Below are 23046 nucleotides of genomic sequence, written 5' to 3'. Positions count from 1 at the left end.
TGCAACCCAGGTGGAAACCAGGAGCCTGGAACTCAGTCTGGGTCTCCCACGTGGGTGCCAATGGCCCAAGTACCAGCTGTTAGAAGTCCTCATGCTGGCCTCAAAGGACTAGCCTGCTGGTTTGAAACAGGACGCTGCCACTCTACCGTTCAGTGTTACTTAAAGTCCTTTCAGTTAGCCCAAGTGGAGTACATCTCACATTCTAGGAAAAACAATGCCCATCTTTCCTTGGTTAGAGGACTCATCCGTCAGTTCTCAAATTATATGTAAATTATTTAGAGATTCTACCAAGACTACTCCCCAGCTAAATCACTTTCCTCTTACACGATAGGCTATAACTATTCTCTTATTGAGAGGGTATTACCCCCATAATACTTCTTCACAGTACTTATCACGCTACAGGATGGTGCATTTATATCTCCTCTTAAGCAGATCACAAATTCTGTGAGGGCAGATCTGAGCATCCGCGTACCCCCTAGGTCTCTGCAAATAAGGAGCAGCCAGTGAACACAAAACAGAATCCAGCCTTCCCAGCACCTGCACCCCGAGGCTGGCTTAGCCCCGCCCACGCCCTCCTCAACCAATGACAGGTGCCCTCGGCCGCCGCGGAAGGGGTGGTGGGCGGGGCCGCGCGATGACGTACGCCCCACGTCCAGGGAGGGGCGGGCCGTATTTCCGGCCCGGGGAACCGTCGCGTTTCTGGGGCGACGCCTCAGCTGGCAGTTACCACCGCGCAGGAAGCCTCCGGACAGGTCACCTCCAGCCGCAGCGTCACCATGGGGGCTGTGCTGGGCATCTGCTCCCTCGCCAGCTGGGTGAGTTCGGAGCGGTGTCCTGGCCGGACCCGCGGTGTGAGGACGAGGGCGATGGAGACCCCAAACCTAGACCCCAGCGGTCCTCGGCCCCACAGGCCCCGGGGCATGGGAGACTGGGGCGGGCCCGGCTGTTCCCGGCTCGCGAGCGTGGGCCCCGGGCCGCGACGCCCGGGGGCCGGGGGCAGGCGGCTCTCCTTCCGGGTAGGGGGAGAAACGTCGGAAGCCAGGCTGCCATTGTTTACAGTTCCGATTGCCCCGCCCCGCGAACCTTCCAGACTCCGGGTTCCTCTGGAGCCGGCTGGGACGGAGGAATGACAGCTCCCGGGGCGGGCTCTGCTGGGTGCTTTTCCTAGCACCCCCTCGGATGGCGTCATTTAGTTCTGGTTGGCTTGGCTCACGTCCGCCCCCATAGCTCGGGATTCGCCAGAGCAGCGGGCTGTGTGGCCGAGGAGCCGTTCTGATGCGAGGGAAGGGTCTTGTGGATTGTTATTCGGAGCTGGGCGGCCATGGGCTGTACATTTGGGGCCCTTTGTGTGAGAAATGACCCAGTGGTGCATTTCCATAAAAGACTTAGGTTAGCCTTAGCGCAAGGCCGTGATACCAGGCCTCGGTAGCCCCTCGGATGGAGTTGCAAAGACGCCAAAATAGGTCAACTGCTGAGTTTGCACCACTTGTTATCTTTTTTTAAAAAGATTTATTTATTTATTTGAAAGTCCAGAGTTACAGAGAGAGGCAGAGAGCGCCAGTGGGAGAGAGCTCTTCCATCCACTGGTTCACTCCCCAAATAGTCCCAATGGCCAGGGCCAAGCCAGGCAGAAGCCAGGAGCCTGGAACTCCACCCAGCTCTCCTGTGTGGTTCAGGGGCCCAAGCACTTGGGCCATCTTCCGCTGCTTTCCCAGGCACATTAGCAGGAAGCTGGATCGGAAGTGGAGCAGCCAAGACTGGACCCTGTGCATGGCCATGTGTGATGCTGGTGCCTGCCCCACCACTTGTTATCTTTGTAACCTTCAGTAATTCTGTAATCTGCGGCCACTGGGTGCTTGTTACAAAGTGCTCTGGTGTCTCAATTCCTGGAATTGTGCCAGCCTTGATGTTACCAGAGTGTAAGTCCTCTTTTTTCTCCTGTCTGCCCAGCAGCTGGTCTGGGCACCCACTCCTCTATTACCCCATCCCACCTAGGTGCTGTCGGGGTCTAGCTTGGACCTACTATGATGCTCTGTCATTGGAGAACTGGGATTAAAAGAGCTGAAATTATTATTTTTTTAAGATTTAGTTATTTATTTTGAAAGTCAGAGTTACAGAAAGAGGGGGAGAAACAGAGGTCTTCCATTTGCTGGTTCACTCCCCAGATGGCCACAAGGGCCAGCCCTGGGCCAGGCCAATGCCAGGAGCTTCCTGTGGGTCTCCCAGGTGGGTGGCAGGGGCCCAGCCACTTGGGCCATCTGTGCTTTCCCAGGCACACCAGCAGGGAACTGGCTCAGGAGTGGAGCAGCTGGGAAACACAACATGTGGAATACCCAGACGGCAGGCGGTGACTGAACCCCTACATCACCTGCCCCCAAAGAGCTGAATTTCTGAGGGTGGTGCCCACTTTCAGTGTCTGGTCACACTCTCAAGACCAGGAATCAGTGAAAGCCTCTCTTCTGCCTCCTTCGTGTTTGCTGAGTCCTTTGTGGTAGGTGGTCCTGGGTGGACTTATTTCCCACATTGATCCCTGAAGGTAACTACCCCAGCATTCCTCCTCTCCAGAGCTCTTGTGAGGACAGAGTGAATAAATGAATTAAATCACTGTATTAACTGTCAAGGAAAATGTAGGCTCTGTGAAAGGGAGTGTGTGGCTCTTCTTCCGTACCTGCCTCAGAGAAGTATGATTCCTTGAAGTCTCTCCTCGTTTCCTAATTCCCCAACTGATGTGATTAACCAAGAATTCAGCCTCAGCTCATTCCACTACCATTTCTTAGAGACAGAGTGCATTTCCCACCCTTTAAAACTGTTAATCTTCAATTGTCATTTAGGAGAGCTGGGCCGATTTTTTTGGCCTCGACTTAAAGTAGGAAACACATTTTTCATAGTTAACTAACGTACCCATTTAGACCTGTTAGGTTCTTGTCTTCATGCAAGAAAAAATTCAGATGTGAGACAGAGAGCAGTGGTAAGCAAGGTAGCAAGGTTTATTGGGTTAGGGCACCTGTCAGAATCGGAGAGAGTGCCCAGTCACTTAGACTGAGGAGCAAGGTTACCTGGTTAAATGGAGAGAATGCACCTGGCAGGCCAGGTGGGCAGTTCAGCAGAAAGCTGAGAGCTGAGCGCACAGACTGTATTCACACCAGGTTTATAGGGGAAATGGGTCTAGTTCTTCCCATTGATTCTGGATCAGACGTGGAGCAGCTGGGACTCGAACCAGCGCCCATGTGGGATGCCGGCACTGCAGGTAGAGGCTTTACCTGCTACACCATAGCATTGGCCCCTACCGTATGGTCTTACAGGTTTCGAAAGACTTTGGCTTTCAGTGGGAATCCACTGCAGAGTTTGAAAGAGGAGTGCTAGTGCTAGTGCATTTTTTTTTTTTTTCAATTTCTATTTATTTGAGAGTCAGAGTTCCCATCCACGGGTTCATTCCCCAAAAGACCACAGCACCCCCTCAACATAAGTTTTGGAGGGACACAGTTACTTGAGTTGTGTCTGCTGCCTCCCAGGGTTTGCATTAGCAGGAAGTTGCAGTCAGGAGCCAGAGTGGTTATTAAGGCCAGGCACTGCCGTATGGGATGTGGGTGTCAACAGCTGGCCCAAGGCCCACCCCTGATCTTTTTAGCAAAATTAATTCTGTGGTTGCTGTGGAGAATAGATGGTTGAAAAGTGAGGGTAATGCTGTATAGAAAAGGAAAACTTTTTCTTCTACCCTCTTGGAGTCAGTTTCTGAGGGCCTGCAAATTAAACTGATAAAAGGTTAACAAGAGAAAAACTTCACTTAAGTGTGCAAGACACACACGACAGGAGGGCTCAGTGATGAGTATGAGGGGCCGTTGGAGTGTGGAGCATTTCCCTGCCCTAGAAGAGGAAGTGGACTTCCATGGGAAGACCAGGAGGTTTCTTCAGGGAAAACAACTGTGTTTTTAGGAGAATGAAGGGAGATAAGATTGTGATCTTGCCTGTTTATGCAGGTTGGAGGCCTTTTGTCTTTGATGGCCTTAAAACGCACCTGGAGAGGGGGTTTATGGCACCCTCATGTCCCAGAAGCCCCAGCTTTTAGGCAGATGTGGCAGCTCAGTGGAGGTATGTTTTTCCCCTGCAGCTATTGAATCGCAAATCTCTTCAGCTGGAAATCATCCTGTGCTATCTCCGAGGTTCACAGCAATGGAATAGGAGCTAATGCGGTTAATCCAGGGGAGTGTTATAGCAGTGGTTTGGACTGAGATGAGAGCCAAGGATGCTGTGAAAGTGGTCAGATTCTGCTGCAGTTGGAGGATAGAAGATGTGCTGACAGATTGGAAAAAACAGAAGGCATCCAGGATGACTCCAGGATTCTGGCCCAAGCAACTGAGGAATAGAGATGTTCTTACTGAAATAGAGAAGTGACATATAAAACATAGAACAGGCTTGTTGCATGGATAGTTACTGATTACCAGCTGTGAAAAGGTACAAAAGATAAAACTGTACAAGGGTCTGGCGCTGTCAAAATAATTGAGGGGGCTGGTGTTGTGGCCCAATGGGTGCTGGTTCAAGTCCCGGCTGCTCCTCTTCTGATCCAGCTCTCTGCTATGGCCTGGGAAAGAAGTAGAAGATGGCCCAAATCCTTGGGCCCCTGCACCCACATGGGAGACCCAGAGGAAGCTCCTGGCTCCTGATCACCCCAGCTCTGGACATTGTGGCCGTTTGTGGAATGGCCAGTGGATGCAAGATTCTCTCCCTCTCTCTCTCCCTCCCACCCCCTCCCTCCCCTTCCTCTCTGTAACTCTTCCTTTCAAAAAAATAAACAAATCTTAAAAAAAAAAAAAACCCTCTGTAAAGGCAGTCTCTTCCTCAAGGTATTTACAACAGAGACAAGTAAGTGGGTGTGGTAGTTAGAGCTCTGTAACAAAGTGCTACAGATTGGGTGTCTTAAAAACAGGAATGTATTGTCTCTCAGTCCTGGAGACTAGGCTGGGTTCCCTCCTAGGAGTGCTGAGGGAGAATCTGTTGCTGCCTCTCCCTGGCTTCTGGTTACCTATCTTTGACATCCCCTGACTTGTAGGTCTCTGCCTCGTCATCACCTGGGTTTGCCCTCTGCTGCCAGTCTGGGACCCAGTTCCTCTTTTTAGAAAAACACTCGTCATATTGGCTTAGGTGCCTATACTAGGCCACTAGGGTTCATCTTGGCTGATCATGTCTGCAGTGATCCTGTTTCCAGATATAGTCACAGTATGAATTACTGGGAATTAGCGCTCAATGTGAATTTTGGAGAGACAGTTTCACTGGTAATGGACATTAAGTAGGCAATAACTATGAAAAAGTGGCTGGCGAGCTAGGAGTGTGAGTGGGTGGATGAAATAAACCTGAAGCATTGTTTTTTGGCTGTAAAACATTTGAAATTCTGTTTCTAGATACAGACTTCCAATTTGGCCTCTGCCTCATTTTAGTTAAAAATTGGAGACTTTTCTGGCTGGCCAGTCTCTCCTTGCTGCTGCAAATGCAAATAGTCATGGCCATTATGATGTATGGAGCCCTTTCTATGTCAGGCGTTATGCTAGTACTTTATATTGCTGATACCACCTCATTTTTCATACAGTGACCCTGTTCAGGTAGGTGGTATTATGCTTATTTTCCAGATAGAAAGTTAAGCTTTTAAGAAGCTTAGCAGCCTACCCCAAACCACAGAAAACCAAGGTAAAATTAACCCAAGGGGCCACAGAGTAGATTACTGGGGCCCTATTATTAAAGCCAGTCATACATTGTTTACTTCCACCTCTGCTGATTCTGAATTAGTCTGTCCTTGTAATGTGACTTGGTAACCTCACCTGTCGAAGCAGTTGAGGGGGCCAGTGTCGTGGCCCAGTGGGTTAAGCTGCCACCTGTGACACCAGCATCCCACGAGTGCTGGTTGCAGCTCAGCCCTGGCTGTTGCCGCCATGTGGGGAGTGAACCGACGAATGTAAGAGCTCTCTCTTTCTCTCTCCCTCTTTCTCTGTAACTCTTGCCTTTTTTTTTTTTTTGGATAGGCAGAGTTAGAGGGAGAGAGACAGAGAAAGGTCTTCCTTCTGTTGGTTCACCTCCCAAATGGCTGCTATGGCCGGCGCACTGTGCTGATCTGAAGCCAGGAGCCAGGTGCTTCCTCCTGGTCTCCCATACAGGTGCAGGGCCCAAGCACTTGGTCCATCCTCCACTGCCTTCCTGGGCCACAGCAGAGAGCTGGACTGGAAGAGAAGCAACTGGGACAGAATCCAGTGCCCCAACTGGGACTAGAACCTGGGGTACCGGTGCTGCAGGTGGAGGATTAGCCTAGTGGGCTGCAGCGCTGGCCTTGTCTTTCAAATAAATCTTTTTTTAAGAAAAAGGAATTTGGCCGGCGCCGCGGCTCACTAGGCTAATCCTCTGCCTTGCGGCGCCGGCACACCGGGTTCTAGTCCCGGTCGGGGCACCGATCCTGTCCCGGTTGCCCCTCTTCCAGGCCAGCTCTCTGCTGTGGCCAGGGAGTGCAGTGGAGGATGGCCCAAGTGCTTGGGCCCTGCACCCCATGGGAGACCAGGAGAAGCACCTGGCTCCTGCCATCGGATCAGCGTGTTGCGCCGGCCGCAGCGCGCTACCGCGGCGGCCATTGGAGGGTGAACCAACGGCAAAAGGAAGACCTTTCTCTCTGTCTCTCTCTCTCTCACTGTCCACTCTGCCTGTCAAAAAAAAAAAGAAAAAGGAATTTGAGAAATTCCCTAATCCTGTATAAGAACATTTGAAATTATCACCTGTCTCCCCCAGGATGCTGAGCAGATTCTAGCTGACCAGTGAGCCGGGTTCTGTGTTTTAAATTCGTAGAATTAACCATTTTAACAGGAATAACCCAGCAGCATTTAGTCCATTCAGTGTTTGGCTGTCATCACATCTAATTGCAGAACATTTTCATCACCCAAAGAGAAACCCCATGCCCACTGAACAGTCACTCTCCATCCCCTCCTTCCCCCAGCCCCTAGTCTTCTGTCTCTGGATTTTTCAGTTTATATTTCATATAAGTGGGCTAATACATGACCTCCTGTGTTGCTGCTTTCACTTAGCGTGATGTTTCTGAGGGTAAAGGTGGGCCGTGTACAGTGCAGCTTCCTTTGTAGAGCTGGCTGGTCCATTGTGTGGAGATGCCGCATTTTAGTCATACCTTGCGTGCTTAGCAGCTGATGGACGTGTGGGTCATCGCTACTTCCAGAGATTGTACAGAGTGCTGCGGTGGACATTCTTGTGTTCATCTGTATGGCTCTGTTGGAACAACTGTTTCACTGAGGTGGCTGTGAGGTATACACTTAGTTGCATAGCTAGATCATAGGATAATTCTGTGTTTAACTGTCTGAGAAACACCCAGGTTACCCTAGAATGGAGGTAAATTACGCTTCCTATCATTATTTATAAGAGGGGTTCTATGTAATGCTGCTTTATGCTATAAGACCAACTTTGGTAACTAGAATTCTCAGTAAACAGCAAGTAGAGGTAGGTTTTTATTTTTCTCATTGCTTTAACATTAAGTATGCTTTGCATGTGAATATGATGTTTATTGGGCTCTTACTGTGTGTTAGGCACTGTGTTGAATGCTCAGTTAACAGCACAGTCTGAGGAAAGAAAATTCTATTATTGAGTTTGCTTTGCAGAAATAGGGTTAGATTACCTAACTCACAGAGGTAAAGGAGCAGAAATCATACTGACTCCATAGCCCACGGTTCTCTCGGTTAAAACTGTCGAAGTGTGGCTTGCCTTAGCTTCTGCTCAGGTGGTCCGCGTGTTCTTGCAGGTCCCGTGCCTCTGCAGCGGTGCGTCGTGCCTGCTGTGCAGCTGCTGTCCCAACAGTAAGAACTCCACTGTAACTCGTCTCATCTATGCCTCGATTCTCTTCCTGGGCACGATCGTGTCCTGTATCATGCTGGTGGATGGGATGGAAGCTCAGCTGAAGAAGGTGAGTAGAAGTAACAGAACCCTTCGGACTCCTGTGCTGGTTATTTTATTATCGCTCACAGTATTTTGGTAATACTTATTCATACCGTTATACTCAATGAAGGTCATTGTAATTTTGGGTTTTCAAATGATTTTTGGGATATCATCTGGACACTAAAATATAAAGATATTAGTCCTTTTCTAGAAATAAATGTATACATAACAAACATCTTCAGGGTTTTGCCTAACTTCTCAAGAGAAAACAGTTTAGAAGAGTGGACCCAAAGCGTTAAAGGTTAAAGATGTAAGCATCTAAACCAAACAAGTCCTTCACCGTGGGAAGGAGTTGTTTGTAGCTGGAAAACTTGGGAATGTGGGAGATAACCTCATTGTAAAGAGAGAAAGAAGAGCACTTCTGATTTTTAAATGCCAAGTGTTTACACAATCTGGTAACAAGACAGTGGATGTGGAAGACAGAGGAAAACCTGACCCATCAATCTTGCAGTTGCTGAAGCGGTCAGTTTTATTACTCTGCTTTCCTGTAGTGGAATAGAATGTCTGATTATAAAGTTTTTAAAATTTTTAAAATTTATTTGAAAGGCAGAGAGACAGGGAGAGAAAGACAAGACAAGACAAATCTCCCATCTGGTGGTTCATTCCTCAAATGCCCACAGCAGCTGCGGCTGACGCGCTGCAGCCAGGAGCTCACTGGGGATCTCCCACATGGATAGCAGAGAGACCTACCTGCTTGAACCCTCACCTGCTGCCTCTCAACGTGCACATCATCAAGAAGCTGGAATTGGGGGCGGAACTGGGATTTGAACCCAGACACTTCAGTATGGGATGACGGCCTCCCAAGTGGTGTCTTAACCACTACAACCAATGCCTGCCCCAAATCTCTGATTAAATGTGGGTGTTCCGATGGCATTGACATTACTTTTTTCTAGATTCCTGGATTCTGTGAAGGAGGATTCCAAATAAAGATGACTGAAATAAAGGCGGATAAAGATTGTGATGTCCTGGTTGGTTATAAAGCTGTTTACCGGATCAACTTTGCCTTGGCCATCTTTTTCTTTGCCTTTTTTCTGCTCATGTTAAAAGTAAAAACAAGTAAAGATCCCAGAGCAGCAGTACACAATGGGTACGTAAGATGAATTATTAATTTATATTAGGCTGTGACTCGTCTCCAGCAGTTAATGTTGCTGATCTGATGGAAGGTATAGAGTATATAAGTCAGTGGCCCAGATGTATTTCTGATCTATTATACAAATGAAATTGTTTCAGTATCATTTCCAGGAGCCCCCTGCTTTTTTAAAGATTTATTTATTTATTTGGAAGAGTTACAGAAGAGGAGACAGAGAGATCTTCCGTCCACTGGTTCCACTGGTTCACTCCCCAAATAGCCACAACAGCTGAGACTGGGCCAGGCTGAAGCCAGGATGCCAGCATCACTGGCAGTGGCTTAACTCTCTGCACCACAGTGCTAGCCCTCTTTTTTTTAAGTAACGTTTGTTTCAAGTACCTAATTTTTTTTTTTTTTTTTTTTTTTTTTTTTTTGGACAGGCAGAGTGGACAGTGAGAGAGAGACAGAGTGATAGGTCTTCCTTTGCCGTTGGTTCACCCTCCAATGGCCGCCGCGGCCGGCGCACTGCGGCCGGCGCACCACGCTGATCTGAAGGCAGGAGCCAGGTGTTTCTCCTGGTCTCCCATGGGGTGCAGGGCCCAAGGACTTGGGCCATCCTCCACTGCACTCCTGGGCCATAGCAGAGAGCTGGCCTGGAAGAGGGGCAACCGGGACAGAATCCGGCACCCCAACCGGGACTAGAACCCGGTGTGCCGGCGCCGCAAGGCAGAGGATTAGCCTATTGGGCCACGGCGCTGGCCTCAAGTACCTAAATTTTTATTGAACACCTGTCAAATAAATTAGATGCTGTGTTAGGCACCACACACACACACACACGGATACATACACACTCATGGTTATTTTTCTTTCTGTTTATATATAGACGTGTACCTGATATATAAATAGCATACAAAAAAAAAAAAAAACCAGTGATGATATATGAGTCACTAATTTAGGTATTCTGTTATTTCCCGCTTCTCATCCCCAATGCATATAGTTCTTGTTTGAAGGCTGAAGGGAATTTGTAAATGTTAGGCATCTTATAATTAATTCCCTTTGTGCACATGGAGTAACTGAATTTCAGAGAGGTTAAATGAGTCAGCTGAGACCCCTCAGCCAGCGAGGGCTGGAGCTGGCATCTCCAAAGCCTCATTCTTTCCACTTTGCCGTCCAGGCAGTCGTTACAGATTCTGGCCTGAAACTCAGCTTTGGTCCTGGATTTGTCAGTAATGAGCTGTAGATTGTGGGCCAGATGCTTATGTCCTGTGTAGTACAGGAAGGCTTTGGTGAGAATAGTCAGTGACTCTGTACAACTAATGCTGTTAGAACTCCTGGGAACTCGAGAAACGCCTACTTCTGCATGCAAAGAGTAGGGAGACCTCAGTTTTGGTGTTTCTCTCATTATGAATGTGAATGACTTATTCCCTGTGCTAATATTATTTCAATGAAATGCTGAGTGAATGAAGCAGCCTTGTGTTGAATGAAGAAATAAGCCCAGACAATCCTGTTGAAAATGATGTTCAAGCTTTAGTTCTACATTTCAGAAGTTCTTGTTTCTCAGTGTAAGGATGAAAATTAGCATTTGTAAATGCATGTTTGTATTTTACTAGGTTTTGGTTCTTCAAAATTGCCGCCATTGTTGGCATCATGGTTGGATCCTTCTACATTCCTGGGGGCTATTTCACCTCAGGTATGGCTGCCTCGTGCAGGCTTCATTACAGGATACCACGCACCGCGCACGATTGCCTTAGCTACATTGCATTGCTCGTTTGGCAGAGCTGGCAGTTAGATAAGATGACGTCAGTTACATGACTTGGTATTAATGTAAGACGGTGACTGATGAAGGCCAGAAGGCATTCAGCCCATTTCTGAACTTTTCTCGAACCATACAGTTGTGATGGACTTAATGTATTTTGCCAATATTTTAAAACAGTTTACTTTCTCTCTTGGCAAAATGCAGTTAGAGAGCTTATCAGCAGGGGTCCTTGGAGCTCTTGTGCTCCATCATCCCTGTTTTAACCTGCTTCCTTAACATGTTGGCAAGGGGCAGCAGGCTTTCCACTGCGGTTTTTTTTTTTTCTTTTCCCTTTTAAAAGTAAAGAAAAAGACTTACAGTATCATTTAAGAGATCCGAAACCCAACAGAACATTCTTGGAGAATGCCTTTGAGTTGGAATTGTAATAATCTTGCTGTACTGGTAGAGACAGAGTATCTTACTCCCTGTCTCTTATTTGAATTGAAATCTGTTCAGAATGTTGGACACCAGATTTCTGAAATGCTGCTTCTATGGTAAAGAATAACTCTATCCTTTTGATTTGCAGTGTGGTTTTTTGTTGGCATGGGAGGAGCCGCTTTCTTCATCCTCATCCAACTGGTGCTCTTGGTAGACCTGGCTCACTCTTGGAATGAATCATGGGTAAATCGTACGGAAGAAGGAAACCCAAGGGTCTGGTATGCTGGTAGGTATCTAAACTTGCCTCCGAGAGCCATCCTGCTGCCTTAAGCACAGTGTTTAATGAAATTGCCATTGATTTAAAAGTATACATTTCCAGTGTGGAGCTGCCTTTTAAAAACTGCTAAATCCCAGCTGAGTCAGTTTCTGAGTTAGATGCATCACTGGAAGTAGTGGCATAGTTTTGGTTTTGTGCACACGGAACTCAGACGGGGTCTACAGGACAGCTGCCCACACCTCATCAGATGTGGGTGAGCAGTCCTGACTGCTTCCTTCAGTGTGGCTCCACACCTCCAGTGATAGGTCCCTGCTGCGAATAGGAGCCTATGGAATCATGGGTAGGACACTTTTAGCCTTCTACCCATTAGGGACAATGACCCAGCCGTACTTCATTTTAAAAACTGACAGTTGCTGAGTTTCTTCACCTCCAACCCCTTCCCATTATAAAAATAATAGATAACTCTGTGTCAAAAACTTGGAAAAAAAACCCAGAAAGAAAAATTCTCCCATAATCCAACATCTAATACTCACTGTTAACAAGTTGGTATATATTTATTCTTCTAGTCTTCTAAGTGTACATATGTCTACAAAAGGAAGAAAAAGATTACTGAAAAATCTGTACAATTTATTTTTAAATGTATTATACATTTGAATATTTTAGTTTGGCTTTTTTTTAAACTTAGAAGAAACTCATGACTATATTTTGGTTTATGGTCCAGTAATAAATAGCTAATCATATTTATTTGAGCACACATCTGATTATTTTCTTGGGCTAGATTTCTGAAGCAGAAGTGTCAAAGATAGGAATGTTTTAAATGCTTTTAGTACATACTATCGAAATGCCCAGTTTCATTTTTATTTAGCTTCTTTAAAATATATATATGAAAAAGAATGCTATGTTTACTATAAACACAAGTGATAGAAATTTATAAATAAAAAAATGCAAATCTCTACCCACCTGCAGTCCATTTTTCTTTCCTAAATGCAGTCACTATTACCACCCCTTTATGTATTTGTGTGCAGACACATTTCAGTAATTAAATTAAAACAGGATTATTGTTCTATGATCTTATTTATTTAACATCTGCGTGATATTCCATTCCATACAATTACTTATTATTCCACAGCATGGTATATCAATTTATTTGACCTTTGCCCTATTTTCGGACACTTAAATTGATAATGGTGACTATTTCTTTCAACAAAGGGTTTTAAAAATAGTATCTGTCATTTATCATTATGAGTTGGGAATCCTCAAACTTCTCCTTTACTTTCTACCTTTTATTTTTTTGCCTGTTTACTTCTGTTTTCTATAATTCATTTAGGGTTACACAACTCTACAAGAATTTAATAATGAGTTGTAGATTGACCATCCTTTCGAGTAACTAAGTGTACTTATAAATCTTGTGTACTCAGACAGAAAAACATTAGGAACTGTGCTAGCAAGTTACTATAAAAATTTTAATTTTAAACATGCAAAATCCATTAAGTAGAAAGTAGTTTTCTCAAGTAAGTCTGTCCTGAACATGAGTTAACCGAACTCCAGATTATTGTAATGTGTCTTGGTGTACTGTGTGCTCTGTTTCATGTATTCTAATTTTCAGAGTTACACAGCTAATCATTCATTTTCCATGTGAATGGAAAGGAACACTTCCTTAGATATTTGAAAGTAGCAGATAAGCCACTTTGCCATCCCAGGGATATAGTCTGATTGATTTTGATGGGAAATGAATTTAGGTAGCCAGCAGCTGCAGGAAAACTGCCATGAAAAATGCATGTTTTGTTTTCTCATAACACCATCCTGCCGCATAGCTTGCTGTGGAGCAGGCCATTTGGAAGACCAGGAATCATCTCCTTTTTCTAACAGAAGCTTAAAGTGTGAATTACTTAGCAAGTAACAGCCATGATGCTCAAATATCTAGCTAACAATATGTGAAATCAAATAAAGTAATCTTGGAAGTAAGTTCAGTTGCTTGGTGGATTTTGGAATTTAACATTGATTCACTTTAACACAGCCTGAAACTTTGATCTTGGGGGTGACATTTTGCTATGTAATGCATGCTGTATTGATCACCAGAACAGTAGAATGCTGCTTCTTCATTTTTATGTGGAGTAGAAGAAATTCTCCTCCGTGTAAGTGAAGTAGAGTTGTGACATTGCTCCTGGTTTCTCTTTTCCAGCTTTACTGTCTGTTACAAGCCTTTTTTATATCCTGTCAATCGTGTCTGTGGGGCTGCTCTACACATACTACACCAAACCAGATGACTGCACAGAAAACAAGTTCTTCATCAGTATTAATCTGATCCTTTGTGTTGTGGTTTCTGTTGTATCCATCCTTCCAAAAATTCAGGTATGGTTGGCTCCTACTTCTTTCTTCTGTGAAAGAATTCATGCAAAGCTTATAACCTGGGAAGCTTGTACGTGAGTCTTTGTCTGATTTTTTTTCCACTTTCTCATATTAAAGTCTTCATAATTATAACTTACTAAATATCTAATGTGCCACTGAGTGGTAATGCCTGTATTTTAATGAAATGACTAATTTCCTCACCATTAAAAAGAAAACCCTAGGTGACAGGAGAATTCTTTTTTTTTTTTGGACAGGCAGAGTGGATAGTGAGAGAGAGAGAGAGAGACAGAGAGAAAGGTCTTCCTTTTTGCCGTTGGTTCACCCTCCAATGGCCGCTGCGGCCGGCGCATCTCGCTGATCCGAAGGCAGGAGCCAGGTGCTTCTCTTGGTCTCCCATCCGGGTGCAGGGCCCAAGGACTTGGGCCATCCTCCACTGCCTTCCCGGGCCATAGCAGAGAGCTGGCCTGGAAGAGGGGCAACCGGGATAGAATCCGGCGCCCCAACCGGGACTAGAACCCGTTGTGCCGGTGCCGCAAGGCGGAGGATTAGCCTGTTAAGCCATGGCGCCGGCTAAGAATTTAATTCTTATAGAAGTGTTTAGATCATGGCAATGATTCTAATGTGTCATAAGCTGAGATTTGTTAAGAGAATTAAACTAGAAAGGTTTTTGCTATTTAACTAAAAGGGTTTTACTATTTAAAAACAAAACTAAAGCGTCTGAGTTTCATCTTAAATGCTATATGGCAAAAATTCATGGTATTTTAGATAATGAATTAGGAAAGAACATTCGGATATCACATATCCTTATTTTTTAAAAAAGATTTATTTACTTAGAGAGATTGATCTTCTATATGCTGGTTCACTCCCCAGATGACCACAGTGACCAGGACTGGGTCAGACCAAAGCCAGGAGCTTCTCCTGGGTCTTCATGTGGGTGGCAGGGGCCCAAACACTTGGGCCATCTTCTGCTGTTTTTCCCAGGCCACTAGCAGGGAGCTGGATTGGAAGTGGAGCAGCTGGGACTTGAACTAGCACCCACATGGGATGCCAGTGTCACAGGCAGCAACTTTACCTGCTGTGCCACAACGTTGGCCCCTTACCTTATCTTTTTAAAAGGGGGAAAACTGGAGTCTCAAAAAAAGTTATCTAACTAGTTAGTGGCAGAGCTAAGCTATACTTTTTCTGTTATATCAGGGAAGTAAAAATCAGAGCTTTTATGTCAATCAAAGACTTTCCAGGATGATGAAACGCCTTGAGAATCAGTAGTACGTGCTTTGTCTTTTTGATTTGTTTGCAAGCTAACTCAGACAGAAAGGTGGTCCTCTGTCAGTGTCAAGCAGGTCCAGAAGGTTCTCAGTCACCAACAATTCACTGAGTCCCAGGGAAGACTGAGTTTTAGAAAATCAGCCCTGCACTGCCAGCATCCATATGGGCACTGGTTCAAGTCCTGGCTGTTCCACTTCCGATCCAGCTCTCTGCTATGGCCTGGGAAAGCAATAGAAAATGGCCCAAGTCCTTGGGCCCCTGCACCCACGTGGAAGACCCGGAAGAAGCTCCTGGCTCTTGGCTTTGGATCAGCCCAGCTCCGGCCGTTGCGGCCATCTGGGGAGTGAACCAGCCGATGGAAGAGTCTCTCTCTGTCTCTACCTCTCTCTCTGTCTCTGCCTCTCTGTAACTCTGCCTTTCAAATACATAAATAAATCTTTAAAAAAAAAAAAATGGAAGGCAGGAAGGAAGTCAGCCCTCACAATACCTGCAACGTTGTTTTCCTTTGACTCCTAGGAACACCAGCCTCGCTCTGGCCTCCTGCAGTCCTCCATCATTACCCTCTACACCATGTACCTCACGTGGTCCGCCATGTCCAATGAGCCTGGTAAGAAATGGCAGGAGCAGATGCATTGGGTGAACAGAATAGGAAATTACCCCATTTGTGGGTACAGAAAACTGAGCTGGAGCAAATGTAAAATAAACAGAAACTTACTGAAACGTATACTATGCTGTTCACTGTAGCTTTGCTGATACCTACCTTTTGGTTTTATTCTCTGTGCCTGTTCAGAGTTCATAGAGACAGCCTGAAGGGCTGCAGTCTTGTAGACAGTCTCAGTCCACCTAACGGGGCTTTTGAAACTCGTGAAGAACTTTTGTAGTTATTGTAGATCATTTCTCAAAAGGATATTCTGTGATCGCACATCCTCCCCCATGACAGTTTTTATTTTCTTAAGGAATTATGTGAAAGCAAAACTAGGGTGAAGCTCGTGTGCTTAAAGCCTTGGCATGAGAGAACTAAAAAGATTGATCACTTAAACTATAAAACTCATAAAATAAGATTGACATTTATGAAGTTTGATATAACTAGTTATGATACATAGGGTCTTCAGAATGTTCACGGGAAATGTGTATTATGAAAACCTATGAATTTATGTTTTCACTTTTTAATTCCATGTTAACATGAACTTTTGAAGTGCCTGGTATGGTACTGACTGCTGAGTGTCAGGTTCTTCTAAGCGTCTCGTTGCTCTGTTCCATGTGATGCCTGAGTGGTGTGCACGCAGCCCCTCAGCTCCCTTCTTGGAGCAAGATGAGCTGTGACGAGGCTGAAGAATGTCCCACTTTCAGATCGTTCCTGCAACCCCAGCCTGCTGAGCATCATCACACACATGGCCACTCCAACCCTGGCTCCTGGAAACTCAACAACCGTGGCCCCTACACCTGCTCCACCATCAAGGAGTGGGCATTTCCTGGACTTGGAGAACATTGGAGGGCTGCTAGTCTTCGTTTTATGCCTTCTATACTCTAGGTAAGTTAAAAAGCACTTGGGATAAGGTTCTCATGAAAGTTAATAATAACATGAAGAAGTAATTTTGCTTTCAAAACAAAGTGAGAAATTAAAAAAAAAAAAAAAAAAAAAACTTAGCTCAGTTAATTGCAAGTACTTTACCTCAGACCCAGCTGAGAGTGTGAGAGTGTTTTATAAAGGTCAGCGAGTAATTTCTTCTAATCTTAGACTCCCTTTCCTCCTATAGGAGGATAAAATCCTCACCTGACCCTAGATGACCAAGACTAGCGGCCCTGAAAATTATGCTTTTAAAAAATTTGTAGTTCCTGATCATTATAAGTAACAGTTAACAACTACAAAACTGTACAGAAGGACTTCAAAAAGTCCATGGAAAAGTAGAAACCAAAGATGTTTGTTTTATGCAATTTTTTTGAAGTCCCCTGAGTAGTTTTTTCATAGTGCACATTGTCCATGGACGTGATGACCTCTTTATGTGGTTTGAGGTAGGAGTCCAACAGGTTTTTTTGCATGTGGATACCCAATTGCCCCTGTACCATTTGTAACAGACAGTTCTTTCCCCCATTGAATTGTCATAGCATCCTTGTCAAAAGTCAGTCAATCATAATGTACTTATTTGTTTCTGGACGCTCAGTTCTGTTTTCATCGATTTGTCTGTCTGTCCTTATGCCAGTGCCACACTGTTTGGATGACTATACCTCTGTAGTAAGTTTTGAAACAGATGTGTGAGTCTTCCATATTTGTCCTTTTTCAAAAGTGTTTTGGCTAATCCCCTATCAGAGTGTTGGTTCAAGTTCCAGCTGCTCTGTTTCCAAGCCTGCTTCCTGCTAATGTATCTGATGGTCCAAAGACTTGGGCACCTGCTACCCTTTTGGGAGACCAGGATGGATTTGCTGGCTCCTGGATTTGTCCTGGCCTAGCCCTGAACTGTTACTGAAGTTCTGTTTCTCTCCCCCTCTCTCAATTGTTCTACCTTTCAAGTAAGTAAGCCTTTTTAAAAAGCTGGCTTAGAAAAAGAAAGAAGGAACCTTCATGTAGACAAGCCAGGGGCAGCGGTTCATTTTCATTGCCCCCTTCTGATTTGTTTTCCTGGGGATCACGTTCCAGCATCCGCACTTCCACCAATAGCCAAGTGAACAAGCTGACTCTGTCAGGAAGTGACAGCGTGATCCTCGGCGATACAGCTGCCAATGGAGCGGGCGATGAAGAAGATGGACAGCCTCGGCGGGCTATAGACAATGAGAGGGAGGGAGTGCAGTACAGCTACTCCTTCTTCCACTTAATGCTCTGCTTGGCTTCCTTGTACATCATGATGACCCTGACCAGCTGGTACAGGTGAGCGATGGTGATGAAACTAATGGACACCTGCCCTGTTGGACTGCCTGTCAAATCCCTATCCACCGTCCCGAACCTCTTCCCTTACCCATATGCTGAAGCTGTGTTCAGTGCTCTTTTCTGAAATACTTGGGACTTTTGCTCCTCTTACATGTGAAACCCAATTGGAATTCTTCATAGTGGAAGTCACTGGACTTGAGTTAATCAAGAGGAAAAAAAAAATCATGGCAGACAGTAAGCAGAGCCGTCTTCTGTTTACTGATTTTCTGTGTCTAGAGATAGTCTTATCAAAGTAGTAGTGTGCTAAGGAAGGAGAATTCCAGGGAGGCCATTTTGGCCTAGGCTTTTGCCGATAACTAGAATAGGCAGATGTTCAGAGAATAGTCAGGGGCTTCCATTCTCTCGAGAAGGAAGCAGTCACCTGCGAGGCACTTAGTCCCTTGCTCTAAGAACTGAAATTAGCAGCTTCTCCAGGGCCCCTCTAAACCTCACTGGGAAGCAGTGCCAGGCAGGTTGCACTGGGTAATTTCTTGGCTGTGGCTGGCAGGGCGCAGGAAATTGATAACAGACTCCTTTTCCTGACTCTCTTATTTTCTTAGCCCCGATGCAAATTTCCAGAATGTGACCAGCAAGTGGCCGGCTGTGTGGGTCAAAATCATCTCCAGTTGGGTGTGCCTCGCCCTTTACGTCTGGACCCTTGTGGCTCCCATTTTCCTCACCAATCGGGACTTCAGCTGAACCTGTGCCGTGGATCCACTGAAGTTCTTAAAGGTCTCCTTTGCTGAAAACTCACAGCTCTTTTAAGTTTGCTTCAACTAAAATATTTAGTGAACGCTTGGCAAGTTTGACTAAATCCAGGTTTCTATCACAAGGCAAGATTGACTAATGCGTGATGCGGGATTGGAAATTTTCATTATATGTATATGATGTTGACTTATAAGGATATAGCACAAAAGGAATGTTTTTGTGATTTAAAGTGAACTACAGCTGTGCTGTGAAGAGAGTTCTTTATAAAGATCTATAGGTTCCTACAACTTTGGTTTAAGATTTAAGATAGAAAAATGTTGGATATTTGAGGCCATCATTAATATATTTCTATTGCAGTATCCTTAAGAAACAAACAAACAAACAAAAAACCAACAAAACGTGTTGATATGACGTCTTCCTCTGTGAGAGGCCTTACTTCTGGGAGCCAAGCACTCTGGTCAGTACTTGCACTCTGCAGAGGTGTAGTGTCACAGCTCGGGGGAAGGATCGTGTCTGGGTCTTTCCCCAGAAGAGCGGTTGCTGATGTGGCCACTGCTTCTACATTGTGAGTTTTTTATTTACTTTTTTAATACTACAGCATTGATGCTGCTTGATTCAAGTCTGTAGCTTTGCTGGATATTTTAATTTCAATAAATGCTTTGTAGATTTGATTAAAATGAAGATTCACTTGGGAAAACACTGCAATGTCTATGTAATGATCTTGTTATGAGTATGTTAAAAGTGAAATGCATGTGACTATTATATTTGCACTATAAAGGTGTTTGATTAAAATAGACATTAAGCTTTTAAGGCCCTTTCTTTGCAGCTGTGAGGAGTTGGCAGCCATTCTTGGTCATGTGGACAGTCAGGTTTGTCAAGCATCTAGCCAGGATGCTCCTGTTTCTTCTAAAACTTCCAGTCTGACTGGGGAGCAAAGTCTTGAACTCGTTTCAGAAATTGTCCTAAATACCTTCTGGGAGACACTTCGGTAGATGAGAGACAAGGCATTGTCAAAAAAATGTATTCACGAGAGGCAGCATGCAAGGAGGTGGAACAAAATATTGTTTTTCATCAAAGATTTCCCGAGTGTCTCTTCTGCACCAGGCTTTGAGGTTCTGGGCTGCAGCTTTAAACATGGCACACCATGTTTAAACATGGCTCTTCCATCTTGGACTTCAGTCTAGAGCAGAGTGAGAACAAGCCGCCAGGCAGCTGGAGCCTGGGTGTGTGGGGCTGTGCTCTGGGAGTTGCAGAGAACTCCAAGGAGAGCTCCTTGGAGTGGCGGATGCCACTGCAGGCTCCCTGCAGAAAGTGGTGTCCGAGCCAAGGCTGTTGGGAGGAACCCGAGAGAGAAATGGGAGAGAGAGGGTAGACGATGTTCCGTGGAGCTAGACTGGGAGAGGTGCGCAGGGGCTGAGCCACGAAGGCCTTTGTGAGCCCCACTGAAGAGTTCGGACCTTACACTGAAGGCAGCCTAAGGCATGTTCAGAGCCGCAGGAGCAGACTGCGTCTTCAGTCACTGGCTGACAAAGAGAATGGATTTACAGAATACCAAGGCCGATCCGATATTTGAAGCAGGAAAGCAGAAATGGGGATGGAGAGAAACTGACAGCTGAGAGCCACTTAGTCACTAGAATTTTAACCCTGGCAGTTAATTATGTACGGGGGACACGGTGGACGGCGGTTCCACTTATTTACATGGGAAACACCAAGAACAGGCTGTGTTAGAAGGGAGGTGGTCCCTGCAGAACTGTTAGTAACCTGGGGGTCAGACTGGGTTTGCATCCGGCTTTGCCATTTTCTGCTGTCAAACTGGCTGGCTGATTTTTGAGCACTCACCACGCTTTACTGACCTCGGGCAAGTGACGCTACCTCTCCGCACCCCAGTGTCAGTGCCTAGTATGGAAGGTTGCTTAGAGGGCAAGGTTACTGGGCAAAGTGCTTGATCCATTCTGAGCACTCTGACAGTAGCTGCTCATCTCTCTGAGGCAAGATGATATGCAGAGGTCAGAGATGTTCAGCCAGAATCCGGCGGGTTTTTTAGATATTTGTACGGAATTAAACAGGTGAGCATAAAAGGGACAGGCTTTATGGGTGGGGCAAAGGTAGTATGGAAGCGGGGTTTGATACGGGTTGTTGGAATCAGTGGCTTATGTCAAGGTAGGGAGATAAGATTGCAAGAGATTGGAGGGGCAGACAGGGTTAGCTCTTTTGTCAATGGAAATGAGATGCCTACAAGAGGAGGAGCCAGGTTAAGCGCTTTAAAGGTCCTGAAATTCAAAAACATTACAGTGCCCTCCTTCCGCCTTATGTAATTCAAACAGAAGCAATACTAACCTGTAAAATAACAAAGTCCAATAAAATTTTTACTTTTTCTCATGACAACTTGGATATTAATTTGAAATACTACTCTTTAACAGTCGGTGGTGGGGAGCAGTGTCACTGCTGTGCTTGGTCATATGCTATGTCTTCCCGGCTGTATCATGCATAAACATAAGTAATGCCAGCATTGTGAGCAAGCCCAGGACCATACTTCAAAGCAGGGCATAATTTGTGAGTCATCAAATGTCATGGTGTCATCTCTTGCGTTGAATCACCTGGTGTTTTGTCACGATGAACAAGCCTGTGCACCTCCTAGGACTGTGGCTGGAGGCCTGGCACAGAGGGTGCTCGCTTGCTCTAGGAATTCTTCAGCCACTAGTAACAGCTGGGAGAAGGCTGGGAAGCCTGATCCTGCTGGATTAGGTTACTTTCTAGGTTGGGCTTGCCAGGTAGTACTTGGGTAGGAAATACAACTTTCTCTTGATACTCAGGCTCTCCCAAAGAATGGCCACGGACTAGGTTCTCAGTGTAGCTTTTGATATTCTGGGCCAAACCAGAACTTGGGTCTGATGTAAGGTAGGCAGCTTTTGGTCCATTACAAGTCCTTGATTGTGTTCTTCTCTACACATCTGCCTAGAGTGAGTGTTCAGTGGCGTCAGCGTGAGTCATGCGTTGGCTTCTGCAAACTGACAGCAGATACCAGGCTTATGCTCATTCCTGGGCACCTGTTCTCTGATGCATTCCTGCCAGCCTGTTTGTCCTGGCACCTAGGCCGCCAAATCAGCCAGCCCATCGGTGATGGCCTAACAACTGCAGAGGGGCTCGAGCCACACGATGCCTTTGTCCTCACGTCAAGAACAAGTAATCCGACAAAAATTCATAAAAATGGAATTAGAGGACATGTTTATTTTGGTTTAAAATTTTTTTAAACCATAGGTTTTAAAAATTATAAATATTTCTCTGAAAGGCAGAAAGAGGAAGAATCGGATCTGGGGCCAGCGCTGTAGCATAGGTTAGGCCTCTGCCTGCGGCACCGGCATTCCATACGGGCACCAGTTTGAGTGCTGTTCCACTTCCAATCCAGTTCCCTGCTAATGGCCTGGGAATGCAGTGGAAGATGGCCCAAGTGCTTGGGCACCTGTACCTATGTAGGAGACCAAGAAGCTGCTCCTGGCTGCTGGCTTCAGATTGGCCCAGCTCCAGCTGTTGAGGCTGTTTGGGGAGTGAACCAGCAGATGGAAGACTTCTGTCTCTCCCTGTCTGTAACTCTGCCTCTTAAATAAATAAATAAATCTTTATAATCTTCCATCTGCTGGCTCACTCCCCAAATGGCCACATGAGGAACTCCATCCGGGTCTCCCACGTGGTTGGCAGGGGCCCAAGCACTTGGGTCATCTGCTGCTTTCACGAGCACGTTAACAGGAAGCTGGATCAGAAGCAGAGCAGCCAAGACTTGAACCAGCGCTCCGATGTGGGATGCTGGTATTCCAAGCAGTGGCTTAACCCACTACACCAGAATGCTGTGCCCTAGCTTTGTCCTGATACACATTTTCCATAAACTTTTTGAAGCCCTCCTTGTTGATACCATATAAACTGCTGCATGTCATAGGCAGTGAGCAGCCGTCACCTCCACCCCTGAAGGTGGCGATTATCTTTCTTATATTTCCCAACTTCATTGCTCAAACTGAAGCTTTGAGAAGCAAATGACTTGCCTGTGGTTGCTTAGTAAGAAGCAAAACAGAGACACAAACCCAGGCCTTGTTGTGTCTCGGTCCATAAGGAAGACAGACTGCTTAGAGGCATGTAGGGGAGTTCACTGGCTCCCTACACAAGCCTCCCTCATAAAGGAACGTTGGACACCTGAAGGCACTAGCTGGGATTTCACTCTGTCGCTGGATTCTCGTACGAGGCACGAGGTCAGTAAGAACATGAACCGCTGGTAAAATAAAAATCCTCGTAAAAGTGATGCCCCGAGGATCTTCCTCCTCCCCGCTCACACACAGTTCCAT

General features: G+C 45.7%; 1 protein-coding gene across 2 annotated transcripts; it reads left to right on the top strand.

The window, feature by feature from the left end:
• Nucleotides 1-659: 659 nt before the first annotated feature.
• SERINC3 (serine incorporator 3) lies at nucleotides 660-19511 on the top strand. 2 transcript variants are annotated; one of them, XM_062204246.1, is made up of 11 exons: nucleotides 660-815; nucleotides 7778-7939; nucleotides 8865-9058; nucleotides 10651-10730; nucleotides 11362-11499; nucleotides 13673-13842; nucleotides 15622-15712; nucleotides 16456-16636; nucleotides 17741-17968; nucleotides 18568-18739; nucleotides 19073-19511. In XM_062204246.1, the coding sequence occupies exons 1-10, from the start codon at nucleotides 777-779 to the stop codon at nucleotides 18704-18706; spliced, it is 1422 nt and encodes a 473-aa protein (XP_062060230.1). In that variant the 5' UTR covers nucleotides 660-776; the 3' UTR covers nucleotides 18707-18739; nucleotides 19073-19511. The 2 variants fall into 2 exon arrangements, with proteins under 2 accessions (XP_062060230.1, XP_062060229.1); XM_062204245.1 differs by having other exon boundaries at nucleotides 661-815; nucleotides 18568-19511.
• Nucleotides 19512-23046: the final 3535 nt, after the last annotated feature.

Source organism: Lepus europaeus, chromosome 10 (genome assembly GCF_033115175.1).
Source record: "Lepus europaeus isolate LE1 chromosome 10, mLepTim1.pri, whole genome shotgun sequence".
Taxonomy (NCBI): domain Eukaryota; kingdom Metazoa; phylum Chordata; class Mammalia; order Lagomorpha; family Leporidae; genus Lepus; species Lepus europaeus.
The sequence above is the reverse complement of the archived record's forward strand: the minus strand, read 5'-3'. Positions and strand labels throughout refer to the sequence as shown.

What these genes read in the sequence shown, in the direction of transcription:
- SERINC3 (XM_062204246.1), top strand. Translation starts at nt 777, where the DNA reads ATGGGGGCTGTGCTGGGCATCTGCTCCCTCGCCAGCTGG. An exon ending in TCTGCTCCCTCGCCAGCTGG is followed by an intron (nt 816 to 7,777) that starts GTGAGTTCGGAG and finishes GTGTTCTTGCAG; the next exon opens with GTCCCGTGCCTCTGCAGCGG. An exon ending in AGAGCAGCAGTACACAATGG is followed by an intron (nt 9,059 to 10,650) that starts GTACGTAAGATG and finishes GTATTTTACTAG; the next exon opens with GTTTTGGTTCTTCAAAATTG.